The sequence below is a fragment of the Camarhynchus parvulus genome, chromosome 2 (genome assembly GCF_901933205.1).
Source record: "Camarhynchus parvulus chromosome 2, STF_HiC, whole genome shotgun sequence".
Taxonomy (NCBI): domain Eukaryota; kingdom Metazoa; phylum Chordata; class Aves; order Passeriformes; family Thraupidae; genus Camarhynchus; species Camarhynchus parvulus.
The window spans coordinates 129,793,186-129,820,068 of NC_044572.1; the positions used below are offsets into that span (position 1 = coordinate 129,793,186).

Sequence of the window (26,883 nt, forward strand, 5' to 3'; positions counted from 1 at the left end):
TTTGATGTATTTGCTGTGAGGCTTTTTTTAACAGTAACCATGCAGGCTTTGGGAGCCAGGAGGAGTGCAAAACAGCAGAAAGATCTGAACAGGGGAAAAGAAATAGTGCTAGAAACATCTGAGGGCCACAGCCACCTTCTCATGCATCAATCCTTCCAGTGACACCGAGGGAATGAAAGGAGGAATGTGGGGGTAGGGTGCTTGTTGCTGGGCACACCTGTATGCAGCAAAGGAACAGCTGTGAGCATTATACTGGTCAGCTCCAAATACTGTCCAGAGGAGCTAAACAGGACTAGGAGGGCTGAGCTTTTCTCTGGGAGAAGCTGGGAAGAGATACTGCAATATCTGTACTCAGAAGAAATATCCACAAGGAGAGAAAACCAGTTTTTAGTAAACGGCATGTGGCTTAATTAATTTGACAGAGGAAAATATATGCAGGTACATTAGCATGTGGCCATGTATATTTACAAATTTAATTTCTGAAGCTGTGATACCTAAAGAAAAAAATTTTTACAGTTGCTGGGGTTTGCAGTGCCATGGTAAATGGTGAATACCATTAATGTTTCCCCCCACTGTGACAGACAGAAAACCTGTATTTGAGCCCAGAATCAGATTAGAGTTTAATTCCTTCCAGTGTCTTCTTGCTGCCTTGGTCTGGGCAGCTCCCTACTTAGTGCCCAGTTTATCCCCTCTGAATTTTCTATGGCCTTTAGAAAGGCCTGTTTGCACCAAATAAGTACCAGCACCAGGTAAGTACTCTGGCTGTTTGCCAACAGCACATGAAAAATTCCTGCTCCCACTATCACTTCTGGCAAAGCTAAAGCCAGCACCCACAGTAGGAACTTGGGAGGCTGAGGAATAGTGCTAATGCACTAAGAAAGGTCCTAGCACAGGGCATGCAGAGGTTGTTAGCTGATGCCATTACACAAACTCTTCCACTGCACTGAGATAATTTCCTAAATATTTTTTGTACATCAATAAAAAAATAGACACAAGGAACTTTATCTTTCCCAAGGGTCACGGGCCATGCTGCAGTCCAGCCAACCAAGTAAAGCAGCACCAAAAGCTGTTTGCACCACAGCATGGCTTTGTCCCTGAGATAACAGCTGCCTCCTCCAAGGCTTCCCAGACCACAGGCATTGATTTGAGCTCAGTGCTACCCTGTTGGGATCAACAGCTTCCAGACTCACACCGACTCTCTGAGCAGAGTGGGGCTCCCTGCCTTGTGCTGGTTCCTCGCGCTCTGCAGCAGCCCCAGTGCCTGCAGCACGGCCTGGCAGCGAGAGGAGCAGGAGGACAGCAGCGGCTTCCAGCATGGCACAACACTTACAGGACATCCTGAACAGGGGCACAGCTCATCCAGCCCTCCAATAAAACCATCTCCATCCATGTCTGCCCAGAGCTGGAGCATGCAAAGTCTCCATGCACACAAACTTTGCCATCAGAAGCCTCTGTAACCCCAAAGAAAGGAGGAGAAAACACCCCCACTTTGGTGACTTTGATTAGGTTCTTTTTCATTTTTATTTACTTGGCACTATTATGGTATGTTTCCATTTATATAAAGCTTAAAAACAACTAAAACTTCTATCTTTAAAGTAGAAACAGGATAAATAAAGCATGAACATCGAAGACAATAAACATTAACAGAAGAAAATCAGATGTGAAACATCAACACAGAGCAGTAAGTTGTACAGGTGACTACCTGATTTGCTTTTTTCAGCAAACACATTTTTCCTCACATCCACAGTTAGCCTCATAAGCCACCTGGACAGCTGCAGATGCCATATTCTTTTTCTTCTCTCCCCAAAGAAAACTTTTAAAAATTGTTTCTTTCTTCCTGTTTCTGTGACAAATACTACTCTTCTCCAACGCAGACGACTCTCTGAAGGCCTAGTGAAATGAAGTGTGAATCTGTCCTGAGGACTGTGTAGCAAATAATGGAAAAAAGTATAAAGCATCTGTTGGTCTGGGACTAACAATTATTCTGAAAGATTTGCTCAGAATCTGAGCATCCCATCCTTTCAAAGAAAGGAAAAACAGGACAGCTGAGACTTCAGTGATCTCTGAATAGAAAAAGAGAAAAAAAAGCTGTTGCTGACATTTGCATGTGCTCACTATGTCCAAAGGACACTTGGCTCAGGGGATGCTCTTAAAAAGTAATGCCCACATTCATTCTCCTGAGCAGGAGGAAAATACGGGGAATTTTCACATATGCTTTAAAAATGCTAACAAATTAAACCAAATCAAAATGGATGAGAGCACACCATGTAAAAGATGGGCCCTTTCCAGAATGAATGCACTCAACAGAGGAGAAACACATTTTGTGAAAAAGTATTTCACAAATGCAACTTAATAACTTCACACTAAGCCATCAACGTAATTTGCCTTTCTCCAAAAAGCTTAAGCTATTAATTGGCTTATGAATATCCATTTGGCACAACACAATCATGAGAAACAACATGGGCTATGCAGGATGTGTCCAAGGCTTTCATTGTCAATAGTGGGCATAACACGGCTGGCATAGAAATATCCCACAGCAAATTTCCCAGCCAGCTGCATGACACAGCCTCAAGTTGCACCAGGGCAGGTCTTAATTTGGTATTGGGAAAAAAATTCTTCACTGAAAAGATTGTCAGGCACTGGAACAGGCTGCCCAGGGAAGTGGTGGTGTCACTATCCCTGAAGGTATTGAAGACTCGTGAATGCTGCACTTAGGGCCATGGTTTAGTGTGGAGCTTGCAATGCTAGGTTAACACTGGACTCAATAATCTTAGATGTATTTCAAGCTAAATTATTTAACATGCATCACTGCCCTTGGAAACACAGAAAGAAATATCACTGTAAGCTGGAGTCCTATTTAAGAATTTTCACATATTTAAGAAAGCAAAGAAATAAAGACTTTCTTACTTCATAAGCTCTTTCTGATTAGCTTTATAACCAGGTATACACTTAAGAAACAGTACCCTTCATCATACCCCACTGACAGAGCCACATGCACAGCAAGTGCTTCACAGAAGTTGTACAGTACACATTCTGCTTGGAAGCACCAGTGCCTTTCCATGGTGAATCAGACTATCCCATGTACTTGGGCAGGGATTCACTCACCATAAGCCATATTTATATCTGAAAGTTGAACACACTGAATGGAGAAGCAGCCCAAAGCCACTGTGCATGCTCATCAGAATACACTGTGCAATGCAGACAAGCTATTCTTGCTGTAAATAAGTAGTAAATAATTACAATATCCAATAAATGCCAGATTAATTCAGATTAGCAGCAAACTTTTGTGACTTCAAACATACCGTGGTTCACTAACGAGCATCCGTCATGAGCTCCTTTTACTAAAATGTATTTGTGGGCAAGTTATTAAGAGAATAATTTTAAAAAATCAGAAAAGAAACAGGCAATGGAATTATATTACAGACATTAAATGTAGCCACTTTTCTACTCAAGTCTATCCATTGCCTACTGGTTTTCTAGTGTCATGAGAAAAACAAAGTAACAACTCACACCCCCTAAGTAACAACTAGCACCTCCAAGTTTAAGAAGACAGCCAAGATATTTGGGTGATGCTCAGCTGTCTCAGGATTAGGCCTTCAGCAACATCAGATTGCAGAGAGAAGGACTTCCACAGAGTACTGAGGATTTCTGGCCTGATCCATTTTCATGGGATCCTCAGACTTCTAGTTCTTGCAGCACTGTTGTGATCTGGAAAAATCCTTTCCAGAGCTGACTTTGAGAGACGTGGGTTTCTGTGCTCACAGTGTCACAGAAAGGAAACAAAACATGAGGGATGACTACGGAAATGAACATTAATGATTATTATTAAGGTAATTTTGCTTCAGTTAGAATGAACAAGTCAACAATTATACAGGAAAAATTAGCTTTTATTAAAAATGTTTAGTAATAAGCAATGATTTTCCAAATTTGTTTTAACTTACTAAACCTAAACATACAAAGTCAGAAGCAAACAAGAAATTGCTTGGTTAAAATCTTATTGAAGGTTAACTTGTCAGTAGTTCTATTAGATTTCCTGCAAGGCTTGCTTTTAAAATATCTTATTTATTGTTCTATTGGCTTTCCTTTACAGAGATGCTCATCCTCCAGTAGAGATGTGTAGTCAACAACATGGATGATTTGATTCATTTATATAAACAGAGGAAAGAAAAAATGAGTTGCATCCATCTCTGAGTACAATGTCAATGCTTGCAGAGGATTCAGAGGTCCATATGCTGGCTGCTGAAGCCCAAGGCAGCTCTTGCACTGACTGCAGTTTGCACCATACCAGAATGGGAACATACCAATTTCATATTAATTTATGAAAGTATTCTTTGGTCACAAACATCCTGTACCTACCCAGTTTACAGTGCATCAGATGCAACTTTTCACCCTTTTAAGTAGCTTTTTTATTTGTTTTATTCATGCCATTCAGATTTTCCTCATGCATGTATGTTCCATTTCTATGCGCATGCATGTGCACAAAGTCTGAGCTGCTTCTATGCAGACACATCAGGATAGAAAAAAAGGATGTCATTTACCTCCTGATAGCTTTCAGATGTCAGACTGCAACAGCTCTAGTCTAAAATAGCCTTTTATTGGAGTCCCCACGGGATACACAGTTCATCTTTAGGGTACCACATTACCGAAGTTTTCAGAACACACAAAATAAGAAATTTGCGATTCTTTTATATTATTGTCTATTACACTGTAGAGCCACATTACTCAAACTCAAAGTCTTATTTTTGGTGTGAAAAGTTTAAGACTGAGTAAGGGAAAATCTAGCTGCTGAGAATGCAGGTAAGACTGTCTAGACAATGATACTTTGCTTAAAAGGCACACCAAGAAAAGGCAAGCTAGGTTCCTCTCCTGATGGTTTAAACCTGTTCCATATTTTCTTTTATATATATAGATATGAATATATATGTGTGAATATCTACACAAATCAATGTATGAACACACACCTTTGAGCTTTTGAGAACAGAAAGTTCAAGAAGTAGAAATTACTTTAAATAAATAAGAACCATAGTAATAGGGGGAAGTTTGTGCTGTTATTTTTTTCCTGCATTATGATTATAATCTAATGACACAGTGGTATGTTTATAACATTTTTTACTTTACATCATTTAGTTGTATAAATGTGAGGCATAGGACTACCAGGTGCATTTTATCTTGCCTAAAGTAATTTTTATGGATCTTCTGTGTTCTTGTGTTTTCACAAGGAATGGTCACTGCTCTAAGAAGTATGAAGAGAGCTGAGGATAAGGATGTTCTAATAATCACAATTAAGATTTATTTGCCTCTAGGGTTTACATGTCAGAGCGTGGTGTGCATGCATACACACAGAGAATGACAAGGACAGCAACAGCTGTATACGGCTCAAACCCAAGTTCTGGTACCAGCATGGCTGTAGAATGCTGATCCTCTAAGAACTTTTTGTTTCCATTGGCATAAGCTTTGTGACATAATGCATCATTTCCAAAATTGGCACTATTCCATCTAAATGGTCCACATATGTTGACAATTAATGTTAAGAGGTATGAGATGATTACTAACTTCCAGAAAACGTCTAACAGAAGATGCCCATACAGTAGTCACCATTAAAAGTTTAACAGCTGAAGGCTGAATGTAAAGATCTTTTCAGCTGTATTGTTTAAAGAAGTATGACTATCACAGTGAAGTTATTTACATACAAGGCAACGATAGTAAAGATTTCAATACAGAACACAGCAGATTGTTTAGAGAGTGGATCACATTTTCTGCAAAGTCAGAAATATTTCTTACAACGTTGTAAATTCTACCAATAGATATTCCACAACATAAACCAGACAAGAACTTATAAAAAGCTATTAAGAGCTTGGTCCTGCATTTCTGAGTCCCCAAAATCTACCAGCAGAAGACTATAGGAATTTTGAATGTTTAGCAATTGCAGGACAAACCCCCCAGAACACTATTAAATGCTGCTTCTTTTCTGTACTTATTAAATATAAGTATTCAATTTATTTTCTTTGGTTTTTAAATTACTATCCCTTTGTAGTTACAATATGAAAACAAACAAACCCCAAAGCACTAATAATTCCCCTCTCCCCTCAAAACAGTGATTAAAAAACCCCAAATGAAACAAAAAAACATAACCAGAAAGTGTAGCTGTTACTTCATTATAAAACTACCGTGCAAAATAGAGGTTTATACTGGTCAGAATTGCAATAGCAATTGGAAGTTTACACTTAAGGAGTGACTGTAAGTATTGCTTCTCCTGACTAACAAAAATTAAAACTGATTAGGCACTTGTTTTCTTGTTTAATGACAGCTGACTCAGTGTGCGTACAAATAACAGAAATCCTCTCTCAAAGAATGCTCTGTAGTGTAACAACTGTTCTGTACAACAGTCCCTGATTCAGGAGAGCAGAAAACATGTGCCTATTACTTACTTTATTCCTAAATTTTACTGCTATGAATGGGCTGGATACATGTTCAAGTGTTGTCCTGAATCAGGATACATGCTGAATTTGGAGTTTTAAAAGATACTACAGTGGTGAGCAGCTTTTCAGTATACTACAACAGCAAGTTTCTCTAATTTGACTCTGCTCTCCACAGTATTATCCTAATACTTCCCAACAGAAAACAGGCATAAAATAAATAGGATAACCAAAGATTACATAATAAATATGCTACTATGTGGGAGAAAAATACATTGTAATATAAGGCTCGGTAGTGTTGCACAATCAAGAAAACATTCCAGGTGCTCCAAAACACAACTCCCAATGTACAATACCAAGTTACCACTACCCACCTGAAAAAGATTGGGAAGTAACAGATTAAACTTCTATTACATTAAACATCTGAAAATGCAAATAAGTGGTAAAGTGTTTTGGTGCCTTTGCAGAACACCACATGAATATTCTTGACTGCTGCAATTGTCACTGCTGATGAAGGAAAATTTAACAGATTGGATTTTTGAAAACTCTCATAATCGAATTCCTTCTGGCTTACGAAGTTGCCAGTGTCCACACTGACTCCTAGTAGTATGTTTGAAAGGAAAACAAAGTCAGAAATTTTGCTGCCTCCGTTTCTTTGCATCCATTGCATCTAGGATAGGTTGCCTCTTTGCAGTGTACCTCTGACGAAGCTCCTCAATTTCTCGTTCCATCATAGGGTCCAAAGCCTTTAGTCTCATCTGTAATTCTTCTAAACTCAGATTTTTTAACTGCAAAACAACCAAACAAAAAACAATTCCACAAAAAATATTAGAAACAATATTTTCAACAAAAAAGAAAATCATTGCCTTTCATAAACCTTTAATTTACAGCTGCAGGGTTTTTACACACATGGAGTGTATGTATACATATATATATAAGTGTTCATAAAGCCAAAAGCCTTAGTGTGCTCCACAGTAAATAACAGCCTATGAAAGCAAACACACATAGTACATTTAATTGAAAATAAAAAAAAACCTTTGCAAACCTTGCAAATATATCACAAATAAATACAGGACTGCAGTTTAACTCATTAGGCTGAAAAAAGCATGCCACAGAATAAAAACATATATATACATTCATGTATATAACTTATATTGCATAATCAAGTACTTACTGAACTTCATATAGAAGCCTGAAAAATGCACTGCTGCTGTAAGTAATACTCTTGAGAGATATTTAGGGGTACTTTCTCATAAGAAGGACAAGGCATCTTCCTCAACAGACTGCTGTCAGAACTACTCAAAACAAATAACAGTGGTTTAAGTAATATATTAAATAATTTCCTGAATTCATGGGGGGTTACCTTTGACCGAGTTATTTTCTCTCAAAAATATCTTCTCAGAATGTTTAACAGTTCATTACATTTCACTCATTTCAAGTGAGAATCATACAACACGTAAATTACTTCACTGCCTTGCTTGCTGCTGCCAACAAAGGTTGGAGTCTTGTCAGGTACTGGGGTGTGTTGGGCACTATATATATATAATATGCTCCACCTGCTATTGCATGGAATCATCTGCATTTGAAATGTGTTCTCGGTCTGGCCTATGTGGTTTTTTCCTGATGTAATTCAGTGCCATTCTGCATTTCTCTTTTGTTAGAATTGCCCATGTGCCATTCAGTCACATTATTCACCAGTGTGAAAACAGTCAGCAAATTTAAAATAGCACATATAATTTTCTCTTACGAAACGGATAATCTTTATTTTGTTTGCAAATACTCTGACATTGCAAACAAGCACACTACCCAACTCATGGGTAAAAAACCCCAAACTTTTCTGAATCAACTACCAATGAGTCAATACTTCATTCATGAATCTAGGGCAGGCTTCTATCAACACAGTCTGATCTGTTTTCCCTGAGGAATTAACTGCTACTTTTGATCTTTATTTTTATCAGCAATTGAGGCATATAAATTAGCAACACATACTGCTACATACAGTCCAAACCCCAGCATTATGACTTCTACTAACAGACTACACTGCACATAGCAAACAAATAATTTAAAGTCATAATAAAGAGAGTGGGCATATCAGAAACGCGTAACAGAGCATATGGAAAAGACACACATTCTCATGCAACACCATTTTAACCATAAGGTTCCTAATGAAGAGAAATAAACCCCACATGTCAAAATATCTTTGAGGACTAAAGATCCCAAGATCTGTATGAGCCTTCAGATGTGCTCAGCAATGTTGGTCTTACAGAATCACATAATATGCCAAGTTGGAAAGGACCCACAAGGATTATCAATGTCCAACTCCTGGCCCTGTACAGTACAGCCCCAAGAGTCCCGTCAGGTGCAAGTGGTTCTTTAACTCTTTCAGGCTTGGTGACGCGATCACTTCCCTGGGGAGCCCTTCCAGTGCCCATGCACCCTCTGGGTGAAGAACCTTTTGAAATGTCCAACCTAAACCTCCCCTGACACAACTTCAGGCCATTCACTCGAGTCTGTCACTGGGCACCACAAAGAAGAGATCAGTGCCTGCTCCTCCTCTTTCCCTCATGATGAAGTTGTAGATGGCAATGAGATCTACCCTCAGTGTCCTCCAGGCTGAACAGACCAAGTGACTTCAGATGTTCTTCATATGGCTTCCCCTCCAGACCCTTCACCACCATCCTTGCTGCCCTCCTTGTGACACTTCGCCCTTCCTTGCTTTCTCCCAAAGACTCTTCTTATGAAGGAAAGAGTTGCCCCCCAAGGCATCAAATATCATCCATTTTACTGCACTCCTCCCATTTAACATATAGAAAAAAGATGGGGGAAAGGAATTCCTCAGTCACCAAGACTTCTGCAGAAAAATACTTTTCCATTTTCAGAGGAAGAAAAGACTAAAAGCCTGCACTATTCTATTTAATTTTTAGCCCACTGATATATGTAACTCACATATGATGCACTTTTCTGTGAAGATACTCTCTTAGAGGAGCTAAGTGTCAGACATTTTAAGTATAATGGGAAGATATGTCAGTGCCAACTCCACAGCTTAACTGATCTCAACACAGCACAGATGAAAGGAGCAATAAACCCACATGTGACAGGAATACCATATTTAGCACATGTGACAGGAATAATGCATTTGGGACTCCACAGACCAGCAAACGCCTAGGGCAGACACTGAATAATCTCGTGTGTGTGTTTTGTGAGAACTGCCAGTGATGAAGTCCCTACCCACTCCTGGCCAGTCTGGACAGCCACTTATTCTCTCTCAGTCACCACTGTAGGCATCAAGCTTAAACTGCACAGAATAGACTCCAACTGATGTAATTACATAATTATTCTGCTCTGAAAAACGTTTTTTCATAAATTAGCAGAGAAGCATGTGGTGGGTGAGTTTTTATTTACATTTCAATCAAGAAACGGAGCCAGCAAACAGAATTAACTACTCTTTAAAGATCACAGACAGCTGGGATGACTATTAGAATATAAAGAAAACTAGTTTTTTAAGCCAGAGATCAAGAAACTTTCAGAATTATCTCAGACAAGTCTCCCAGGAGATCCAGATAGCCACAGTACTCATCTATATGAACAGCTGATACTCAGGACATTTAAAGGAAGGAAGTGGCAGAAAACAGAAGAGTTAGGAAGGTCTCGCCTATCTGGCATCAGATAAGAAAACCACTTAACCAGCCACAGCTCAATCTGGGAAATTATGTGTGTGTGTCTGTGCACACACATTTCCTTGGCAAATTAAAAAATATATTTCTTTGACTTCTGTCTGTGCTATAGGTATTACCTCACAAACCCTAAAAGCCTGCAATAATCCAAACACTGAATGCAACAGCAAATATATCAAATAAGATGTGTAGAAATATCTCAAACAAGATATTTCATTACTCCTATGTAATTTATTGCCTGCATGAATAAATATTTTGGTTCAAATTCTTAAAGCAATAGATCTCAGCATTCATTCACTTCCACTTGCAAACAGTTTCCAATTTAAACTGCCATAAATAATTCACCAAGTAGCTTGTAGCAGTAACTACTGGGGCTACTGGCATTAATGGGAAGGGAGAGGGAAGGATTCAGTAGCACAAGCTACAGAATTCAGAAAGGTTTTACATTTTATTTCAGTAGCTTTTTAAAAGCTGTTAACTGTAACAAATTGTTTCAATTACAATTGTAATCAGGACAGCATTTGTGTGACAATAATAGATGATCCCATTTCTGCCACTCCACATAATGGACCGAATCATGTCCTTTCAGAGATCAAACACCCACAACCACACAAGAGACAGTAATTAGTGTCAGGATGGGTCACTTCCAAGACAGAGGTCTTAATGGAGTTTCTGGTAGCAGCGTTTGCCTTCACTGGGACCCTTTATTTCACCAGATAATCACATTTGGGATTTGGGAAAGCAATAGTCCAAACTCCAACTTATAATGCCACACACAGACACAGCCTTTTAGAGTGAGTACACTTACCCAGTTTTCCAGAAGAAAGATTAGGTGTACAATGATAAAACTTTTCTCCTTAAAGATGTATTTGTTAACCAACTCATTAAAGAGAGCTACAATGCATAAGGGAAGCAAATCAAACAAGGAAGTCAAGCCACACTAAAGCCAGATGACATTAAAAATTTCTCCTCAAAGCTAATGTATTCTCAAGACACAGTCACAGGCAAAGGAGCCTCATTGAAATTCTCTGCTTTGCTAGAGCAAGGGAAATCAACTTGGCCTATGAAGAGACCAGACAACAGTCATCCTTATGGGACAAAAGCTCTCTGTGCTGCAAGCTGAGTGCCAGCAGCTCCTGCCTCCACCTTCTCCTCTCCCTGATCTGGGGGGAAATCCTGGTGGAAGGGAACCTTTCAGAAAGGAGTTCCATCGACCCAAATTCCCAAGTGGCTGAAGTATCTTTCAGCAGCACCAACCTAAGATGGGACAAATACAATAAAAGCATAATTAACCTCAAAACTGAACTACAATTTTCAGTTATAATCCTTGGAAAAGGCAACTCAGCCACACACTCAGGAGACCAGTAAGTCTGGAAACATAGTATATTTTATCTCAAACTTCCAGCAAATGGGACACCAATCATTTAACTCCTTCTTGCTCATTTTTCAACTTATTTGTAATAGGTTAGAGGCTTTTCCAGGAAAGGCCACATGTAGGTGTTAAAAAGGAGCAGAACAGATAAGGAATCATTAGCAAGCTTTTTTTAATGTGACTGTCCTCAATACACTGGGATACAGTAAAAATCCAAAAGTTGAGGCAGCTCCAGGCACGAAGTGTTCCAGTTGCCATCAGAGCACAGGTCAGACAGAGCTACAAGCACTCCACAGACAGGCATGCTGCCCTTGTGGGAAGGTGGCAGGAGCCACTGCTGATCACTCCAGGGGTTTAAAATAATCCAGCATGACCATGCAAGGTTTGCTGAATACAAATTAGCATGTAATCAGAAGAACACTTCCTGTTTTAGTGGGCTGACCCTGTCTGGGTGCCAGGCACCCACTAAAGCTGCTCTGTCACACTCACAACTGGACAGGAGAGAGAAAATGTAACAAAGAGTCACGAGCTGAGATAAGGTCTGGGAGAGACCACTCACCAAATTCTATCATGGGCCAAAGAGAACTGAATCGGAGATACTAATTAAATTTACTTATAACAAAATCAGAGCAGGATAACGAGAAGGCAATTGGACTTCTGTTAAAACACCTTCCCTCAGTTAATCGGACTGTTAAAAACACCTTCCCTCCACCCCTCCCTCCTTCCCAGCTATACCTCCTTCCACCACCAGTGGAGGGAGACAGGGAATGGACGTTTTGATCAGTTTATCACATGCTGTTTCTGCTGCTGCTCAGGGAGAGTTGTCCCTCTGCTGCTCCAGCATGGGGTCCCTCCCATGGGAGACAGTCCTTCATAAACTTCCCCCATGTGCGTCCATCCCATGGGCATCAGTCTGCACAAACTCCTGCAACATGAGTCACTCTTACACAAGGTGTAGGCCTTCCAGGACAGGCTTCTCCAGCATGGGTCACACACAGGATCACAAGTCCTAGCAGGAAACCTGCTCCAGCAGGGGCTCCTTTCTCCACAGGTCTGGAGGTCCCCACCAGGAGCCAGCTCCAGCACAGGCCTCCCACAGATTCACAGATCCCTTTCCAACATCCACGTGCTCTCCACAGGCTGCAGGTGGATCTCTGCATCACCGTCTACCTCTGTGAACTGTAGGGGCACAGTCTTTTGGTCTAACTTCTTGCATCCCATATGGACCAGGTTTATTTGGATCGCTATTTTCAGCAAACCAAAGAATAATTACTTGCAATCAATACTACTGCCTGCAGGAGGACCCACACCGTATCTTACATATTTTTTTTTACAATCCTTGTCAAAATTCTGGCCAAAAGTGGCACTTGGAAAATAGGTGTGCATTCCTGTCTACAGACCTGAGTTCTGAGCAATAAGCTCAGAAGGAAGGACATAAAGTACAATCAAAAATGGACTCTCAGAAGTCGTGAAGTCAAAGAGTACAATGTAAATCCTGACTACTGGATCCCACATGTGTCCAGCATAGGAGCCAGAAGGATGGACCAAGTATCTGAGATACTTGGTGGTGCCTGCAGTCCATGGATTTAAGTGAGGGGGTCTGCAACTCAATAGCCACACTTGGCTAGCTCATATCTGTAGCTATCCAAACCTTTCAGGGGGTGGAAGCCAAAGTTGTGGTGGATGTAGAACACCTTAATCTTAATCCATTCTGGACAGCAAGAGAGGTAAATAAAACCTCTATGCCAATCATGTTTTCAATATAGGAAAAGTAGATTTCATTATTAATTCCATAATGCATGAGTTACCATTGCAAATCCCCAGTCTATCAAAGTAAATTATGAAATACTGCTATTAAGCTGGTGCAACAAAAACAAGCAAATGCATTTTCAGGGTTTAAATTTCTAAGAAAACAGATATTCAACCAAAAAGTAATCTCTATCAAGTTTGTCGTGTTTACTTGAAAAAACAAAATCTTCCTAGCAACTGCTTAAATGCATCTTACATGCAACATGCCTATTAGGGGCCTTTGATTAAAAAAATATGGATTATTAATACTATATTGTGAGTCATCTATTTTCCCATCTGCTAGCAATTCCTACAGTATGAATTATCAACAGAGTGGCTAAGAACAATTATTGCATCAATGGCAATTGCAAAAGGGGGTTGCCCATAGTACCTTCTAAGATTTAACCAGTGCATATTTTGGATTGTCTTGTGTGTTAGTGGTTTACAATAACAGAAACTTTTCTGTCCAGCTGTTCACTTCCCACTGTCAAGTAGAATTTTCTTTTCTCTAGTGGAATGAGCTCCACTTCAAACTCCTTTCTTTTACTGGTATAAAAAGTTAAACTTGAGTCAGAATCCAAAAGGTACAAGGTGAGCCTTTCTGCCCAATTTATCTCTACTACGAATTCACATCCAAAATCTGTGAATCTCACTAGTGAAAACATTGTCACACACTTGAGTGCAAGGAAATACTCCCCAGCTACTGCTGTCTGTTCAGCTGCTTCCATGCAGCAACAGGAGGAGAACTGCTCTATGTCTGCTTACACAGCAAATCCTGCTGACCCTGCCTAAGCAGTGCCAGGTGAGGACGAGCTGTCTCAGGCACGCACTGGCCACACAGCAGAGCTCTGACTTGCTGCCATTCCCACCCCTGCTGTGACTACAGTGAGCAAGTCAGACACACGAAAAACCGGGATGGGGAATGGAATGAGAGCATTTATTTCAGGGTGTCTGAAGAGCAAGAATGCTTGTTGCAATGCACAAAGTTATACATATATAAAAAGGACCTTATTTACTGTAACAATTTATAGGAGAGAAGGACTGACAACTGTCAAAAGCCAAAGTTCATTCCACAGGACTGCAGTTACCTTAAGCATCTTGGGGGGTAAAATAAGCATATAAGAGAAAATTAGAGATAGAGAAGTTAATGTATTTTTAAAATGTTTTTCTAGGGATAAAATTGTATTTAACTTCTCCATTATTAATTCCTATTTTCACTAGTAAAATTCCCTCTGCTCTAACATTAAAGCTGAATGTAATTTTAGTAACACAAAGCAAAATCTTAGTCAGTACCATCAATATTTTTCAGCTCTAGGAGACCTTTATCAGCTTCATACAAAGTGACATTTCAATAGAAATCACCACTAGGAAGAAAACAAACTTTTCTGTAGCATTAGTTCATACTGTCATTTGCATGCTTTTTTGAATAGCAACCAGGGCTCTCCTTTGAGCACATTAAATACTGCCAGTACTAAAATTCAAAAATCATGAGCTGAGTCATTTATTTTCATTAAATTATCCTTAAAATTAGATTCCTAAAATAAGATATTTTTAAGAGAAGGGAAGTGCCTTTTTATTTTCCCATTAATTTCTAAGTCATCCGGATGCAGATAAAATCTAAATATTTCTGCAATTAAAAAGGCTAAAAAGCTCAGGGCAAAAAAAAAAATCTAGAGGTCAAAAACTTCAATGAACAATCCTGATTATTGGAACTGAAATCTAAGGAAAACCACAGCTTATCATGAACAGCAGTGTAAAAATAGCAATAATGTCTGTTGCAATATTACCCAGTTCCTGACAAAACAGTAAGGCAGTGTGCATTGATGCTTTACTATATCCTAAGTATTTCAAATATAGCTTACGTCAGTTTTACCTACTGTAGCATGTAGTGTTCTTGGAGCTATTAGGCATATAGCTCTCACTAAAACAAACAGAGCATCATGAAAGAATCTGAACATGGGGAAATAAACGGAAGCAATATATCTCAAAAACTCTGTAGCCAGTAAACTTCCATTATAAGTATCTTCAAGATCAAATCCTTTCTATCTCATAGAAAATGTAAAAAATAAATATAAGTGTACATAAGGAAAAAAATCCTACCAATCTCTCTTTCCCGTGCCATTTACACAGGGTGTATTGTTACATTACATGCTAGGGTCTACTGAAGCATGACACTTCAACTTGCTATCACCTTCTCTTTAGAATTTCATCATCCGTCACAGACATTTTAAAAATTAGTTTTAGCGTATCACAGGCAAAAATTCACAGTTTGGAATCCCTTAGAGAAAATCTTGGTGGCTTTTTATATACTGTGATTTTCTATACCAGGAATCTCAAGCTTAATTGTACAGTTTGTCCTGAAGAATACTACAAATGTTTATAGAAGCTCCCAACAGAGTAAATAAGCTAAAGATGAGGAAAAGCACTCCATCTGGATACTCACCATGCTGTTTAAACTTCATTGCAAATATATCCACACAGTGTTGATAGCAAAGTAGCTACTACACCTGATCTAAAAATATGCAGGATTTCCCCCCCAGCCCTGTCTGCTTTTGGAGAAAAAAAAAAAGACGGGAAGAAAAAAAAACCCCAAAATAACACCCAAAACATTCTTTCAAATATTACCAAGCAAAGATATAAAGGTTTAAAAGGAAGAGGGACTCTTTATTTAAAGCTCTTAGCATAGCAAGTAAGTAGCATCAAAAAGTTAAAAGCATTTTATCTTTATTAATCTATAGCTCTCCAGGGCAAGTGCTTCTAAATAATCCTACATCCTGAGCTCAGTTATCAGCAGGTATCTTACAGTGTCCTTGAAATATCACATTTCAGCTCCTGCAGCTGTCATTCAGCTTCATAAACCCAAATGTTGCCCTCATATCCAAAAGCTTTTTCAAGTTAAGCCACTGCCTCCCTGACATATGATTCTTCCATGAAAAGAGCATTAAAAATATTCAGAAAACAACAGTATTTTATTTTTGTAAAATTTTACTCATCCATACATAAATGCACGCTGTATTAAGAACAAAGATATAAGCTATTAGGGATGAGAAACATTTTAAAAACCCCATTTGTTGAAGACACCAAAACACTGTGAAAGTAAATTAAAAAATGAAAGATGCTCCTAGTTTTGCTAAAGTATTTTGTAAATACAAAAATATAGTGAAAAGTAAAGTAAAATATAGTGAAAAGTAACTTGAAGCCCTGAGGTTAAAAAAAAGCTGTATTAAAAATCTAAAAATTCATTGAATACATAATAATGTATTTTAAAGCTATTTTTCCTCAATAGTCTGTTTAAGATTATTTTTAAAAGAGAAAGAAAAATGGAAACTCATTTAATAGCGAGTTTTGACACACAATGCATGCACAGCAATAACCCTCAGACTGAGAAAAGCATTTAACCTGAAGAGCAATGCAAGAGGCTAAAAGAATTTTAAACATCAAACCTTAAGCGTCCTACTGAGGGATAATACAAGTGAATCCCAATCTTCTGAGAAGCATAAAAGGTTGATACTCAAAACTAAACCAACAAAACTAAATATTCCTAACAGGAAAAGTCTGTTGGAAGAGGCACTCAATCCCCAAACCCAAAACACACATGTGAATTGGTATCTTATTTGCTGGGAAACCTTGACTTAGCTATAGTTTATAAGGAAGAAAATTCAGTTTAGTTTAGAACAGCTAATTCATAAAGGACCTAGCAATAACAAATTATCTTTAATAAATGTAAAAATGATAGACATACTGTTTGCTGGGGTTTATTTCATGCAGAAAGCTTTCTGGAAGTCATCCTACAGTCCAAAAACTCAGGGCAATTTATGAGCAACAAATGCCAGGTTTATTAATCACTGGAAGAAGGAAGAAAATACAGCAAAGGCAGCAAAAAACTCTTAATAAAACTGAGACATCAGTTGAAAGAGGCCTATAAAACCTCAGAAATTGTGGCATCTGAACTTGCAGCAACTCAATAAAGACTGGGCTAAGCAGAAAGATTTAACTGAGCTGTTAATCTCAGTTAGCAGGGAGGACAACCCTGCCTCAGGAAGGCCTGCAGGTTACCACCTTGGGAGAGGGATTGGAGGAGGATGACAGCCAAGCACACCGAGTTTGCTTAAACACCAACACACAGCCCATGGATGCTGCAATAGGGACTGACTGCAGTGAACTGCAAGGGTAGAATCAATCCCCCAGCCTGTAGCATCTTTGCCAGACAGCACCAAGCTTTCTTTTCTGTGCAACTTGAAAGATCAAAGAGAAGCACTGTTGGCTTTTAAACAATGTGTTGAGACACATTTCCTCAAAAGTTCTTTATCCCTTCCTCAAACATTTTCTGGAAATCCTTTCTTCCTCTGCCAGAACTACTTTACTATTTAATTTGATGTGGTTCACAGTATTTAGCTTGATGTGGTTCACAGTTTTCCTAAAAGATTTGGGTGCCCAATAGCAGCATCCTGGCCCATAGCATACCCAAAGATGAATGGTAGTGTTCCACTCCTGCATGGCATTCAGCAGCTTCCTGAATCAGAGGGGATGGAGATCTCATTTGCTGATGGAAGTTTTAGTGTTATGAAAATTGATTAAAATTATTCAGGCTTAGGAACTGAGCAGATTTTAAAAACTCTCTTTACACCAAAACAATAGTTTATTAACTGTTCCTGATGCTGCCTTCCACTGAAGTCCTATCTATAAATCATACCAATCAGGCACTACAGAGTTTCAGCTGGTTCATTAAGGTGGATTTGGTTTTTCTTTTGTCAAAATGCACCAGCCCCATATCTGGAAAACACATAATAAATAACCACTATCAATGAACCTGATGAAATTTAGTCCATCAGTATGATGGACTAAATCTAGCAGACATCTACTGGTTTGCTTTTAATCCAGACTAAATTAAATCTAAAATAAGTGAACAAATACAGAAATGGATAATGTATGAATAAACACCACTTAGGTAGCAGCTTTTAAATATACAGTATCTCTTATTTTACAAACATGTAGTAGACCATTCTATTGCAAATAATATAGTAAAAAAATCCTGAAAATACATAACATGATAATCACTGATGTCAACACACGTTAATCAAGAGTTCCATGTACCAACATACAACTACAAGCAACACTAAATTAAAAAAAACAGACCACTCATCTTAATGAACAAGAAATCCAGGGAATCTAGACACTGAACAGTACACTTAACCATAATCTAAATCTAGTCTCTAAAACACAATCTGCCTTTGTAAGAAGCGTGATGCTCACTCTCTATGAATTTAGAAACTACCGTTATTCACTAAGATTCAACGATTCCGTGGCATATTCATTACTGAGTCCAGAACTGCTGAAATCATGTGCCAAAGAAATATTTTATTATCAAACATTTTGTCTGTGACTCAAACATCAGTGTGATCAAGCCAACCATTAGCACAGCTCTTTCTTACCTTCACAGAACTCTCTCCTAGGAAGATCCAGAAAGTATTTATCTATTTGCCTTCTCACAGACAACAGAGCAACACTAGTTTATTCAATTAGGTTTTTCATAATCTGCAGATATAGTTTTGACTCACTACTCAAGGCTAAAAGGTACTGTACAAGCTTTTGTGCCAATGCTGTTCATGAATTCAAATTTAGAGTGCTCACCACTCCCCTCCTGCACCTCTGGAGTGAATGATGACGATAACATAGCCCAGACTCAAGAATGGTACGAGCTCTGCAAACCCTCATCATGTGAACCACATCTCAGCTGAATCTTTCTGGCCTCTCTGCTGGTATTCCAATCCATCTCTGGAATGATTATCTAGGGTTCAATTAAGGGGTCCATTTTCTAGACTTAAAAATCAGTTTTCTTTTTCCATAAAGAAAAAGAAAAAATCATAAAATCTTATCCATTGCATAGTATATCAACATTGAAAACACTGGTAATGTTCAAGTGCAGAACATTGGTAAACTTATAGTGTCTGTAGCTTCTAGTTTAGACCCCTCTCAAGAAAAACTGTTGGGAATTCAATCCAGGATTTAGAATTGATTTTGTGTTTATAGATTGGAAACTGAAGTAGAACCAAAGGCATCACCTATATTATTTCCAAACTTAACTATCAGGGCAGGAAATAATGTGAACTCCCATGCAGCACATTCCTAGACCACATAAAAAGCATAAGAAAAATGTGAGCCAGAAAAATGCATTCCTCCAATGCAAGGTGTCAGTACTCAAACAAAATCCATGCTCAATGCAGTCAGGTGCTATACAATTCACAGGTTCAGCTTTAAATAAAAGTATGATTAAAAGCCAAAAAAGTGTATTTCAGTGTGCAGCGCCTTGTAAAAGCAGTTCAGTAGCTTTGACCATCTTCATAGCAGAGCCTTTCCAAAATAAAAGATGAAAATACAAACTCTGAGGTTATTAAATGCCCTCACAATTTATTTAGAATACATCACTGGGGTTTCTGCTTATAGAACATCTATTCCTCAGTTTGAATAGTATCCTGCATTCAGAGATACAACACTGAAGACAGACAAAGTACAAATTTATAGGACTGGTCATGTATTTAGAGTCATTGTTCAGTCTGTAAGAATAAAAAGAGGGTGAATAACTCCCTTATCACCGACAGATCTGATGGATATGCATGAGCTTAAACAGACGCAAGAAATGTAAGTGTCAAAAGACTGCCTATCTGTCCTGGACCTTAAATATTAATTTAACAATGCACATGCGTTATTTCTTGTTCCAGTTATTGCACAAGTCTGGACACGAACACTAGGATTTACTGTGAAAAAAAACCTACCCTCAGAAAGAAGTAAATATACAGCATACATCATTGAATTGATACAAAAGAAATTCATCTTATGTGGCAGTAGGATGCAGGAATGGGAAAGGAATGAATCATGAGTATCTTTACAACTTCTACATCCCATTACAAAGAGAAAACCTCAGATATTTCAAAACCTGACATTAACATATAGCAGCAAATGCTAAGAGCCTCAAAAATGTAATTATTTAAAGAATCCCCAGTACTAATATCATCTCCCCTTGTCACCCAAAGAGAGAGATGTGTTTTCATTTGAAACTCAAATTATTTTCTGGGTACCTTCTATCAGTGACAGAGACGTTGCTTTTGGCATCAAGCCATCATCTTCTGAAAAGCCGCCATGGTTTTGAATACAAACTGCCTTGTTGAACTACACCACATATTGAGTAGTGGACCCACTAACCAATTTTTTTTCCTTGAAGAAACACAATGCCAGCTCAGGTCTGATGGAGGAAAGATGATACTTTTTCTGTTTAATGTCTAAAAAACTTGCATTCTTACAGTCTGAAATCAGAGCGCAATCCAAGTCTAGATGTCCCAACATCCTGTCACCACAGAAATTCTGTTAGTAACTTAAGAATGCTATAGACATGAAGAAAGCAATGTCTTGTTGGGTTTTTTGACAACAGTGAAAAGGTAAGGTTTTCATTATAATAGTCCTAACTTCATCTCACACAGACACACCTATGTGCATGAAATTGAAAGTACAAATACTGCATAAACTATGAGAATTCACAATGCTGTAAAATCAAATACATTTGAGAAAATGTAAAAAAAAAATTTGTTGCAATGAATGTCAAATTCACCAAAGGCTCCATTAAAAGATGCAAAATGCAAATAATGACTTCACAATATTTTTTAAAATCCAAAATCTAGGAAGAGGTATTTTAAAATAGCAACATTACAAAGTTGCATACAAAAAAATTTGTGGACCTGGTCCATCAGTTAATTTTGTAAAAGAAGTAACTGTGCTTCCATTTTCATTACTGATTCTGACTTTATACTCTATTTGCAGAAGTTTTAGATTCTTGCCCATTTCAATTTCAAACCATATTCCTCTTTCCTCCATCAGTATCTCTTATTGATTTAAATACAGTCTAAGAGAAAGATCTTATTCTGTTGATTTTTAACATTAATGTCTCCAAATATCTTCCATTCTGAGAGTGTATTTATGTCATTTGATGGTCTGTATTACACAAGGAATCCTAGTAATTATGAACTAAATGCCTACTAATCTGGTTGGTGATGATGTTGTTAGAATGCCAGTCACGATTACCAGATCCTTGGCCATTAAAATAATAATAGCAAAGGAGTATTTTCAGCAATTTAACAGTTTCTCCTACTTCAACAAATGTATTCTATTTATACTTCCCTAAGTAGAGCCACAGTGCATAATAAGTTGCCTAGAAGCAGACACATTGCAAAACTACAAGGCTAATTAATTTATCACATTAATTTGCTTTATTATGCTGAAAATATTTCACCTCTTTCTCACCAATATATCATACAACATTTTGAAAGCAATATAATTTGAAAATTAACAGATTTGTTATTTAATGTTGCCATAACAACCATAGCAAATTGTGTAAGAAAATACCAAGCAATAAAGGATGAAATGCCATAGAAACAGATAAGAATAGAACAAGTTGTGTCAGTTCTAGCCTTAAGGAAAATTTTAGGCACAGAAAAGCTCGTGGACAGAATTATGAAAAGGTGGAGAAACAGAAAAGGGCAGTTAATGTTGGAAAATTTAAAAAAGTAGTTGTATGGCATAGTGCCAGTGTCCTCCAACAGAGATTACATGCAGATTAGTTGAAACCTCTAAGAAAACTAAAGTACATTAGATAAAAATTCAGCACAGATTATGACAGAAACTTGTTTTACTTTTTGAGGTTTTTTTAATCTTCTGCTTATAACAATACTGCTGCAGTGTTGCACAATATAAATAGTCAAAAGCCCTCAAAACCTGAATATAGTAATAGCTAAATTGCTGCCAGTTTTACATGGTTTTCTAAAATTCCCTCCAGCAGAAGGAATTAACAATTGACTTAGGAAGTTATGAAGGAATTCAAATGTAGGACCTATTTTCCTGTAGGTCAACCCACTACTGCACTGCATAATGAATGTAAACATGAGATGATATCATTTCATCTCTGCTCCTCACCTTTCCAATGACCTTTCAGAGAAAACATCCTGGAGCCTGAATTTTGTTTAACATGGAAGTCATACAGGCTGGATAATATGATGTTCCTACCTATGAGCAAAACATCTTTAATGCATTTATTTCTCCTAAAATAAAAATGTTATACAGATATCTCTGTATAACAGCTAAAGTCAACACACAGAGCAGTCAAATGCAAAGTTTTGTGTACAGGAGAAGAAATAATATATTTACAGATCTTTGTTTGAAGAATTAATAAAGCCAAAATCAAACGTCTCTCTAGCGAAAATCCATTTTGGATGTTATCCACTGCCTTGTACTGAGAGCATAATCAAGGAAAACCACTTTCTTATTACATCTCTCTTGTTTCAAAGAAGGACAAAAAAGCAGATGGCATCAAAATGGAGCTCAAAGATGGTATATTTAAATTTGATACAGCAAACATATGGAAACCATTATATAAGGAAGGGAATTGTTGCATAAAATGTTCAGGTGAGATGCAACTTAATGAAAGACAAGAATCTTGGGAGCAGCATAAAAAAGGATAGAGACTAAAGAAGAAGCTTCATTCTACACAAAATCTGATCTAATCAGATAACCATTCTGGATCCCTCTTCTCAAGAGGCAAATTAGTAGTACTAGTATTGAAACTTAGAGCAAATTAACTTCCTTTGAAACCTCCACCTTTGCTGGAGGTCAAATTTGGTCAATATGACTCAAAAGTTATCAGGATAAACAGCACAGTAATAGAAGTCTAATTTCCTCAAGAAATTGATGAAAAATATTATACAGCTAGATAGCACAAAAATAATCTTTGTACAGGGTGATTAAAAATTTGAAACACCAGTATGATTAAATTATTAGCAGAAAGCACATAGTAAGACTAAGTAACCCATTTTGGATAATTATAGGTTGGGGGAGAGATCACAAAAATATATGAAAGATGACTGTGCTTTTATGACAAAGTGAATAAAATTGATTTTATACAGTACAACTTCTAAATCATATAAAGTATTTCCCCCAAAGCTCTGGAACAGGATTAGTAGTTTCCTCAAATTCAGTCTGTGTGCAAAACTGTAAACAAGCCATTTAAATGCAAGAGTGGGGGATTCTGTAGGGCTGGGGTCAACCAACACAGCAGCTTTTCTCTTTCTGGTATTCATAGCACTTTAGAAGAAACACAGAGATGGTGTATCCTCAGCACATTTTAGGATTCACAGTATATCTGACAGCAAAATAACAATACCAATACCTATACCAAAAAATGGCACCACATCTGAAAACACAACAAGTGAAAATGTAGTACCAGCAAGCAAAGCTTTTGTACCAGTTATTTCTTGTAGACTTGGAAAATGAAATTGTAAACTTTTTTCTTACTTCACAATATTCTTTAAATGCCAAATACCTACAATCATCAGTCATTATCAGTGAACTACACAATAAATGCTTTTGAAAACCTTTTCATAACATCATCTTACAATGTAACCTATTGCAATAGTTTCTTGTGTTCTTATATTTCTTCCCTGTTCCAACAGAAAAAGAGCCGAGTATCATAATAATTTATTCTCTATATAAATTTGATCTTCTCACATTTATAACGAAGAATATTAACTAGGCCCAATTGTGGATGTAGATGGTGACATACTCAAGTGCTGAAGTTATACAACAATGAATTTTAAAGCACAATCTAACTTACCAATTGTTTTTCTAAAAAGCCCTCACACACTTGAAAAGGAAGAAATAGCACCTTTGGAATAAAGGTTTCAGGTGTCATCTATTTGAATCCTCATATTGCTTCAGTGTTACCACTGACCTTCTGACTTGGTCAGCTAACTGCTCAGGCAGCCCTGGTTTAATTTGGAAGCATACAAAATCTTCTCTCAGAAATGCCTCCAGCAACTTGGCATCACATCTTCTCACCACTGTGCAAAAGCATTGCTTTATCAAAACCACAATAAAAATGCATTTAAATTTAAAAGCAGTATACAAATAGCAGAGTCCACAACTGTTGTGATAGCGCTGATGAAAATGGGACAACCCTAATGCTTCAAAATTTGTTTTAATGAAAATGTTTCAGTGAAGCAATTGCTATTTTTACTTTTTACAACAGATTTTGATTATCATTAAAAACAACACAACTAATTAAAATGAAAGCTTAAGTAACATTCACAGTTCTATGAAGAGATATTTCACTAGGAAGTGAATGCTTATTAGTAAATTTTTTGTCCAGTGAACTGAAAGGCATCTGCAGACCTATAGAATATAAAACACAGGGGGAAAGAAATCTGCAGGTATTACAAAGTAAGTTACCACAGAGCCTACTAAAACCCTCCAAACACTGAGATTCTGCAGCACTACTAGGAAAACCTACCTTACCCCTGAAGTAATTGACACTTTTGAATGATGAGGACTACACCACTCATACAGTTTTACTTCATGTTATCCAACATGTAACACTGAGGTCAGAAGGTGCTACTAAAACGAGCAGCTACGATTGATTACTGCTCACCTGAACTGGAAAACAAAGGCAGAGGGGAAAGGGAGGCTCTCACCCACCGGCACCCAGCACAGTGCATGGTCCAGGACTGCAAATGACTTATCACAGTGCTTATCCTGTAAGGCAGATGTCTTTTCCAAAAGCAAAGTTTGAAGTGCAGCCCGACTGTATTTAGATTCCCTGTATCACATCCTCATGACATTTGTGCTAATTTAAAGGATTCAACTAATTTCAGGTGGCTGCTTTGAAAATTTAGAAATTAGAACAAGTCTTACATGGCTATGGTTAGTGACAAAGCTCTGACTGAACATGGCTCAGTTTAACCTTTAAATATATATACTCTAAAAGTAAGATATGACTTCTTAACATAAGCCTCCCACAGACTAAAAGTAGAAGCCCTCCTATACTTTAAATGTGAAGTTGCCTGGTATAACCACTCTAGAAGGAAGAAATAGAAAGGAAATTTTGGTACAGAACAGTCAGGAAATACTCAATTAATGATTCCTATAGATAAGAACTTTTGTAAAGCACCAGTGTCAGCATGAGTCTAATATTTACCAAAAGCAGTCTTAAGACATTTAACAAACTCTTGGTATGTCTCCTGTAGATTTCCCTAAACTGATACAAGTTTTGCTGTCTTTACAGCAAAATTCTCTTGCCTGCTTTACAAGTAGACATGGTTGCTATTAAGAAAAGTAGTAAAAATAATAATTTGCAGTCTGTACTTTTCTCCTCAAAAATCAACATATGCTTTTTCAATGCAGAAACGTAACAGTCAATAGCAACCACCACAGCAAGGAGAAAAACTCAAAGAATACATCAAGCATACAATTACTCAAACATACATTACTCGAGCATACATTACTCAAACATAAAAAAAGATATTCCATGTTCAGGAATGCATCAAACATGACCATTCTACTTAAATTTCCTGAAAGGTTAGTTGTGATCATGGACTGTCTGGCAATAGGTATCATGTGAGTATAAGGTGAAACAAAGTATGAAGTTTGATGGCATAATCAGACAAAAAAATACAACTACTCCTAAAAAAACCCATATGGATAAGACAGGCAGCTTTTACTTAAATACCTGACACCTACTCAATTGTCAACCACCTGCATACAAAGTTCTTTGAAGCTTTAAAATACCTTTTTACTTTCTTTCCTTCTTTCTTAAGAACAAAATATTCTTCAAGCTATTTCCCATTGTATCAAGCACAAACATGCTTTCATTTAACTTCAAAAATGGAATGGGTCTTATTTTAATCTTTCACCTTTGCTCATTTGAAGAAACTTGTACTGTTGATAATAGGAGACAAATCAGATCTTACTTAAATTATGATTTAGGCTATATGTTTGTATCTTCTCAGGAACACTGCATTCCAGATTGATAGCTACTTGGTGTTTTCTTGGAGGTGGTGGTGTTTTTCTTTTTTTTTTTTCTTTTTTTGTTTGTTTATTTGCTTGCTTTGGGGTGTATTTTAATGTTTTCAAAGCAGTCAATCCTGCAAAAGCAGTTGGCAGGATCACCAGACTCCTGAGGCAGTAGGTTTATTCATCAGGCACTCCTTTTCATTTTTAGCTGAAAAACTCCAGTCTTCATGCCACAAATAATGGTTTGGGAATAGAGGATTCCCATGGCTCTGACACCAATAGCCACATTTGCAAAAGGGACTGCATATTCCCGGCTGCAGACCGTGCCAGAGCCCCGCTGGATGCCGGGGGGGATGTCTGGAGGGGATGGACACGTGCAGGGCGACGGTGAGCTCACCTCCCCCTGCCCGGGCTGCAGGTACCACCCACCACAGCAGCTCCCGCCCGTGCTGCTCCGGCATTCCACCACCTTTGCTGCCTTTTTGGGAGACACTTCACCATTTACAGCCTAGAGCACTTGCTTTATTTTCTGAATTAACTGAAGGATTATCATGATATAAGAATGCAGTGCAATTGTTTGGCAGCAGGTTCCAAGAAATGAATACTTTTGTGGATCCAAGGTTGTCAGGACAAACTGCAAAAATATTGAACTTATTTAAAGTAGAAAATAAGATTAAGGAATAAAAACACAGACAATAGGAATCAGGATTGATTGTGTAGCTGTAAGCATGGAAAATGCAAATCCATGAAAAGAAATAAAGGTATCTAGAAAAATAAGCAGCCATCTAGACATGAAAGTAATGCC

General features: G+C 37.8%; 1 protein-coding gene across 1 annotated transcript in view; it reads right to left on the reverse strand.

Moving 5' to 3' along the window:
- Nucleotides 1-5,267: 5,267 nt before the first annotated feature.
- Nucleotides 5,268-26,883, reverse strand: part of STK3 (serine/threonine kinase 3) — a 126,005-nt gene continuing 104,389 nt past the window's right edge. The window contains exon 11 of the mRNA XM_030943662.1: nucleotides 5,268-7,204. Coding sequence (XP_030799522.1) covers nucleotides 7,046-7,204 — 159 coding nt within the window. The 3' untranslated portion in view covers nucleotides 5,268-7,045. The remainder of the gene's footprint in view (nucleotides 7,205-26,883) is intronic.